This window comes from Microtus pennsylvanicus, chromosome 2 (genome assembly GCF_037038515.1).
Source record: "Microtus pennsylvanicus isolate mMicPen1 chromosome 2, mMicPen1.hap1, whole genome shotgun sequence".
Taxonomy (NCBI): domain Eukaryota; kingdom Metazoa; phylum Chordata; class Mammalia; order Rodentia; family Cricetidae; genus Microtus; species Microtus pennsylvanicus.
This window is the reverse complement of record NC_134580.1, coordinates 17,926,984-17,934,661: the sequence shown is the minus strand read 5'-3', so window position 1 is coordinate 17,934,661 and position 7,678 is coordinate 17,926,984. Positions and strand designations below refer to the sequence as shown.

The 7,678-nt window shown below is 52.6% G+C and overlaps 1 protein-coding gene across 1 annotated transcript; it reads right to left on the bottom strand.

Annotated features, from left to right (window-relative positions):
* Positions 1 to 1,015: 1,015 nt before the first annotated feature.
* On the bottom strand, positions 1,016 to 4,966 carry Klhdc7b (kelch domain containing 7B). The gene has a single exon (XM_075963531.1). The coding sequence runs from the start codon at positions 4,784 to 4,786 to the stop codon at positions 1,016 to 1,018; it is 3,771 nt and encodes a 1,256-aa protein (XP_075819646.1). The 5' UTR covers positions 4,787 to 4,966.
* Between the last annotated feature and the right edge of the window lie 2,712 nt (positions 4,967 to 7,678).

The following is a 7,678-nucleotide window of genomic DNA, read 5'->3' as shown; positions in this document are numbered from 1 at the left end:
GAGGCAGACAGATCTCTGTGAGTTCAAGGCTAGTCTACAAGAGCTAGTTCCAGGACAGGCTCCAAAGCTACAGAGAAACCCTGTCTCGAAAAACCAAAAAAAGAAAAGAAAGAGCACTCAGATTTATCTACCTGCCTAAAGTAGGCGCCAGTAGTTAGCCCTGGACACCAGGCCAGACGGCTGCCAGAGATCCTGTCCCATGGACCTCCTGCTTTACACAGCTAACAGCAGGTTTAACTAGAGTAAAGCACAGGGCTCATCCAGAAAGAGCTTGAAAGAAGTGGTGTGAGGGCCCAGAGAGTTTGAGAGAGGCTTGCCAGGTGCCAAACCGTCCTGACCCAACCTGGGCTGGGACTGCGGGCAGCAGAGTGATTATCCAATCAAGGAATAAGATATTGAAGTGCCATTTAGACCCAGACTCTTTTGTTTGTTTTTGGTTTGGTTTGGGTTTTTTGTTTGTTTGTTTGCTTTGTTTTGTTTTGAGATAGGTTTCTCTGTATAGTTTTGGCTGTCCTAGAACTTGCTCTGTAGACCAGGTGGCCTAGAACTCAGAGATCCACCTGCCTCTGCCTCCCGAGTGCTGGGAGCAAAGGTGTGTGCCCCACTGTCCAGTCAGACCCAGACTCACTCCTAAAGGACCTCAAGATAGCAAATATCCCAGAGTGAGGATGTTTCCTGAGAAACATTGCTTCATTTTCCATCTTGGAGAACACAGGAAGTTCAAAGGGGTTTCCAACAAGTACCAAAGAGTCCCACAGTCAGGGTTGTGATGAAGCCAAGCCATCCTAAGCAGGTAGGACCTGGGATCCAAACCAGCAGGGTATAGGGGGACCAAGAGAGCCAGGGTTGGGGGGTAGAAGGGATTCATTTCAGATAATCAACACCCATAACTTGACAGAGAGCTTGGGCACAAAACAGAAAGTTCTGCTCCCAGGTTTCTTCCCCACACCCCAGGTCCACTCAGAAGGTTTCTCTTGAGAGCAGACACACGGTTCTGTTTTTTTTCACCCAGAACTTAGATTGTGGTCTGTAACCAGGTCTTGGGGGGCAAAGTCAGAGTGAATGGATAGAGGACCCCCTTACTTCCCAGAGGAAAGGGCTGCAGCTCCTTGGCCTGGAACTGGGCAGTCCCCTCCGAAACTGTGAAGGTAGCGGTGACCTGGTGGTTGAGACAGTAAATGGTGTTGCCCAGGACTGTGCAGTGGAGCGGGGCAGGGTCGGGCAGGGGCAGGGAGGCAGCACGGCTCCAGGAGCCTGTCACTGTGTTGTAGCGCATCACCGCAGCGCCTACGCCCCGCAACAAGTCAAAGCGGTAAAGGAAGCCGCCTAGTGCCACCATATCACTGGAGCGCCGGTGGCTGGCACTGTAGGGGCACTCATCCCATGAGTCTTTCACTGGGCTGTATCTGAGCAGGCGGTAAAAGAGGTGACCCCCCGTGACATAGATTTCTCCTCGGCAGACCACAGCCTCATGGGCCACAGGGAAGGTGCCCTCGGGAAGGGATGCTCTCAAGGTCCAGGTATCTGTGCGTGGGTCATAGCGCTCCATGCTGTATAGGCACTCACCACCAATGGCGTAAAGCATCCCATCCAGAGCCACCAATTTGAGCTGGGCCCGGGCTTGCTGCATGGGCCGAACCTGGCTCCAAATGTTGGTCAGAGGGTTGTAGCAGTACACCTTGTTAGAGCAGACAGCCTTGGCACCAGAACCTCTGATGCCACCTGCCAGAAACAGATAGTTATGCATAGTGCACAGACCACATCCCCGGAGCGGGACCTCCTCTGGTACTTGAATCAGGGGCCGCCACACATTCTCTTGTGGGTTGAACACATGAAGGTATGTATGAAGATGCAAATGCTCAGGCCTGGTTGCCGGTGCGTCCTCACCACGAGGGCCCCTCGTGAGCCCTGAGCGGCTCACCTGATAAAGGCTGGGCAGCTCGAGGACCCCCAACACTGTCTGGCCCTGGCAGGTCCGCAGGTTCAGGATGCGCTCCCTATCAGCGCCACTCAGCTGTCGGTAGAGGTGTGGGTCTCCCAGGACATGTAGCAAGTTGTTGCTCATCAAGACGTAGGTGTCCTGGGCTAAGCCCAGCTCTCCACGCTGCTGGGCAAAGGCCAAAACCTCCAAGCAGCTGCCTAGATCTAGCTTTGGAGGCCATAGCGCCGTTGCTGTGGTAGGCTGCGAGGCCTGTGAGCGGGACTTCTGAGACCCCTCCACCACTCCCCAGCTGCCAGGCTTCTGCAGAAAAATCATAAGCTTTTGTGTCTCTTTCTGTTTCTCTGTGAGGACGTCCCTGCTGCCTGCAGGTCTGGTTCCCTCCTTTAGCACCTGCCCCGGGGGCTTCTGGGATACTTCCTGAGTAAGTATCTGTTCAGAGCTCTGAGCTAAGCTACGTTTTCTCCGTTGCCGAGGCTGAGGGATGGGCTGAGCTTCCTGCTTCATAGTAGATGGGACAGGACCAGGCTGTGCCGGCGCGGGGAACTCTGGGACAGCCTCAGGCTTTGCAGCTGGGGCCCGAGATTCTTGACTTTCCTCCTTGATTTCATCTCCTCTGGGGTCCCGAGTGGAAGACACACTAGTATCCACGCTCATCGGCTGTGTTTCACATCTGCCCTCAGCTTGGCCCTCTGAACCTACTGGTGTGACTAAAATTGTCGGTGCTCTGTGTTTGTCCTGGAGGCTGGAGATTGCCCCTGCAGAGGTGGTACCTGGCTGTCTACCGCCCAGGTATGCAGATGTGCTGCGCTGAGCGGGACTCTGAAGATCTGCTCTCGGGGCACTACCATCAGCCTTTTCTTGCCTAGGGAAGGGGTGACTTCTGAGAACCATGGTAATAAGGTTTCCCCAGCTAGCTGAGATTCGTCCATCCAGGGAGCGCTTGGAGAGGCCCACACTTGACTCCCTAGACATAGGTCTTGGTTCACTGTCGACTGTAGGAACCTGAGCTACAACTAGGGCAGAGGCTGGGGTTGGGGGTGATGTTGGGGATGGGGCTGGTGTTGAAATTAGGGTTGTAACTGGAGTTGGGGATGGGGTTGAGGATGATGTTAGAGATGAGGCTGGTGTTGAAATTGAGCTTAAGGCTTTAACTGGGGCTGGGGTTAAGATTGGGGGTGATATTGAGGATGGTGCTAGGATTGCTTCTGGGGCTGAAGTTGGGGCTCCTGCTGAGGCTAAAGTCTGTGTTGGAAGGGAGGCTGGTCCTGCTCTGACATTTTCACCACCCTGGTTAATCTCCAGAGACAAACCGTTTAAAGGAGCAAGGGTAGAGACTGCGTGTGGAAACCCAGGGCTGCGATGTACTGCCGTGGCAGAGGATGGAACCAGCTCTGTGTTCCGGGTCAGAGGAGATGCTGGAAGATTGTGAGAGGGGGTGCAGCTGAAGCCACCAGTGGACTTGGTCTTGTCCGGGATAAGCACAGCCCTCTGGCCAGCATCTGAACCTCCAGCTATCTGCTCACTTTCCTTGCCCTGACGGGAGCCTCTCCCCTGGCTAATGAGGTGGCCCTCTCCTGATTTCTCCATCTTGCTCTGGTCAGCAACTTGGTCCTCTTCACAGGCCTCAGGGTGCAGCTCTTCTGGCAAGGGGCCCTGGGAGGATGTGAAGTTGCTGGTGACAACAGCTGCCCCCCTCTCCCGGGACCAGGCTTCCTCATCAGTCAAGATCCCCTGAGTCTCCCGAGGGACAGGGGACCCAGGCTCCCTGTTCTCCCTGTCCTTAGCCCCTGAGCCTGCAATGCTGGCGGGAGCAAGCTGAAGGCCGCTCCTCCCACACACGTCCCCGGAGTCCACCCGAGGTCGACTCTCCACGGCATCAGCTAGGCCCATCTCCTCAGGACCCTTAAGCCCCCTGCGTGAGTGGTGCGGTGAGGGACCTGCAAAGGAACTGCTGGTGAAGATGTCCTGAGTGGCCGCAGTTGCCAAATCCACAGCATCCCACACACTCACCACAGTGCCCAGGCGGAGGGGGTCCAGCTTTAGAGGACGGCAGGGTCGGTCTCCTGATCTGGCACCGGGCCGCCGCCGCCTGCGCAAGCTGCCTAGGCTTCTCCCCAGGGGCCCAGGAGTCCCCACAGCCAGGTGCCACGGGCTGGTATCCTGTTGCTCTGTATGGACGGGACCCTGCTGAGCTGCCCCCTTACCACAGGTGCCAGCTGCCACCACCTGCATCTCTGTTTGGCAATCAGGACTTCGAGGAGTAAAGCGGATCGTGATGGGGACAGGAATATCCCTTGCTTTGCTGTGGCCCTGGAAGGAAGTTTCTGGCCTAAGTAGCTCCCTTCTTTTCTTTCCCATGGTTGCTGGGATGATCCCTCTGCTGGCCACTTCTCCAGGTGTCTTGAGTGAAAGCCAAGCGTCTGATTCCGCACTTCTGCCTCGTGATGGCTCTGGGTCCTGGGCCCTCGCTGTAGCTGGTCTCTGGCCGTCTCCAGGAGCCTCTGATTTCTCCTGCCCTTTGCTCTGCCCCTCACTGGCATCACTGTCCTTGGACTTCGGGTGCAGGGCCAGCTTGTTTCCTTCAGCCTCAACCCGTTGCACACCCGCAGGTGTGGGTGCCGATCTGTCTGCCTCCTGGTCCTGCCTGGAGCCAAACCACTGCAAAGTCAGTGCTATGGTGGCTACCACAGCTAGCGCCAGCAAGGTGAGCACAGCCCCATCCCAGTCGTCCTCTCCGTCACCATCCCAGCCCCAGAGGGGCCCACTAACCTCACCAGCACCCTGGAGCATGGTGCAGACCGCAGATGTGCTGCGAAGAGCCTGTTCTGGCTGACAGCTATGCATGCCCCACACCCAGCCTGGGCTGCAGGCTGGACAGATGACATTGCAGGCAGCTCACCTAGAGACAGCCCTGTTAAGGTGGACTGACTCTCCGGGCCCTCGACAATCAGGTTTGCAGGCTTGTCAGTAAACCGAACTGGCCCTATCAGGTAAGTCCATGATCTACAGCAGCCTGCCCATAGCTGTGTACCCCAGTTCCGCCCCTTCCCCCTCCTTCTTTGCTCAGGGTCCTAGGGACAAATGAAAGTATTCCTAGACACACTGCCAACATTTCACCCAGCTATCTTCTGCCTTAAAGACCCTCATACTCCTCCCTCAATTCACCCTACACCCTATAAGCTATGTAAGAGCTCTGACAGGGAAGGGTTACCACACAGGGAGATGCTATCTCGGGGCTTAGCAACATGATGCTGCCCCGATGAAATTACCAGAAACTGGAGAGGCCAATTCCACCATGGCCACCAGGGAAGGGTGTGGGGGGGTTATTTTGGTGGGTTTTCAGGCTGAAAACAGAGAGCCTGGAACGAGGGTCACGAGAGTTACCTTTTGGGTATGAGACAAGTGAAGGTCTCATCCTCCCTCCTCCATCAGCTACCAAACATTGCTCCAATAAAGAGATAAAGTCACTTTCCAGTCAGGAGGGAAAAATAAAAGTGAGAAAGAATGAAGAAAACCTAAACATTCTATCTCCCTCTGTGGCCAGTATTATTCCACCCTAACTTAAATCCTCCTGGCTCCTTTTACTACCCTGTTCGGGTACTGCCCCAGGGTCCCTCACTGAAGCTCAGGGCATAGCCTACCTCTCCTGCAGTCACGGCATTAAACTGTACCCAGAGCCTTCAGAAACCCTCTCTGGCCCAGTGCCCTACCAATCCAGTCCCTAGGACTCCTCTCACTCCTAAACTGTTCCTATTTGAACCAAATCACACTCCATCCCACCTCTTGGCCCAGTTTGGTTCTCAGGGGCTGCCATGTGGATACTCTACTAGGCATGAGCACTTGGTATTTTTGGGAGGGCACTTCTCAGTCTGCTCATCGCTGGACTCTATATGAGGAGTGAGTCTTAACATTTACCAGGAATGACCCAGACACATAGAAAAAGAGACTGGAGTCCCCACAATAAAGGTAGCTCCTCCAACAGGAAGTGGTCCTTTTCTTCCTCTGGAACACAATGGACCCAACCACTCCTTGACTAGGGCATCGAGGAGGTGGCAAGAGTGTCCCTGGCACCTAGCCTGAGCTCTGCTGAGCCTCAAATATCTCATCTGGCCTGGTCCCATCCCAGCTTCCCATAGAACTATTAGGTAACAGTGAGAGGTTGGGGTGAGCCTTACACCTTAAGGTGGACTTCAGCTGGCAGAGGCCTTTCTTGCCATTATTCCCTGTCCCTGACTCAGGCTCTGTAGTTAAGTTCGGTTTGTGGTTAAGTTTGAAGATCCTGGACCTTCGACAGATAGAGCTGCCACTTTCCCAGTCCCTCTTTATGGGCTAGCCAGTACCTTGGCAGCTCTGCACAGCTTCCGAAGATCCAGGGCAGTTAAAGAGCGAGGAAGTGAATGTAGAAATCAACGCAAACCACAATGAATGAGGGTCATGTAGGGGGCTCAGGAAGGAGAGGTAAGGAGATTTCTTGAGCATTTTTGGCCAGTCTGGTCTAGGCAGTGAACTCCAGGAGAACCAGAGCTATGTAGTAAGACCCTGGAAGGAAGGAAGGAAGGAAGGAAGGAAGGAAGGAAGGAAGGAAGGAAGGAGAGAGCGCCGGTTGTGCTGGCACACGCCGGTAGGATTTGCTGAAGGAGGCAGAGGCAGGAGGATCATGAGTTCGAGGCCAGCCTGGGCTACACATTTTAATAAAAATAAAAAAGGAGGAAGGGAGGGAGGGAGAGAGAGAGAATCAAGATCTACCATGACGGCCGGGCAGTGGTGGCGCACGCCTTTAATCCCAGCACTTGGGAGGCAGAGGCAGGCGGATCTTTGTGAGTTTGAGACCAGCCTGGTCTACAAGAGCTAGTTCCAGGACAAAAAAACCAAAAAAAAAAAAAGAAAAGAAAAGAAAAAGATCTACCATAACAAAAACTAATAAAATAGAAATGTAAAATATAGCTGGGCGGTGGTGACTCACACTTTTAATCCCAGCACTTGGGAGGTAGAGGGAGGCAGATCTCAGCCAGTTCAAGGCCAGCCTGCTCTACAGAGTGAGTTCCAGAACATTCAGGACTGTTACACAGAGAAACCCTGTCTCAAAAACAACACCAAAAAAAAATGTAAAAAAAATAAGCTAGAGCAATGGCTCAGCAACATATGTAAATCAATTAATATAATACAAACATAACTGGCCGCAAAGACAGAAATCACATGACCGTCTCAGTAGATGCAGAAAAGGCTTTTGGCAAAATCCAATATCCTTTTTTGATAAAATACCCTAGGAAACTAGGAACAAAACAGACATATTTTAACACAAAAAGACTATATATGACAAACATACAGCCAACATCATACCAAAGAGAAAAAACATAAAAGCATTCCACGAAAACCAGGAACAAGACAAAATGATTACTTTCTCCACTTTTATTCAACATATTCCTTGAAGTCTTAGCTACAGCGATAAAACAAAAGGAATAAAAATGGACACAAATAGGAAAAGACAAAGAACCTTCATTTGCAGATTCTATATATATATGAGACCCTAGGGATTTATCAGATAGACCAGGCTGGCCTTGAACTCAGAGAGCCAACATCCCAAGTGCTGGGATTTCAGGTTTGCTTCATCACACCTGGCCTGGTGTCTAGTTTTGTTGGCTATTATTTTTGCCTTTACCAAGCTCCCTCAACTGTCATTTTTTTTACAAATAGATATTTACAAGTTCGCCTATAATTTTGTTAGTATCTTTTTGT

What these genes read in the sequence shown, in the direction of transcription:
- Klhdc7b (XM_075963531.1), bottom strand. Translation starts at nt 4,786, where the DNA reads ATGCATAGCTGTCAGCCAGAACAGGCTCTTCGCAGCACATCTGCGGTC.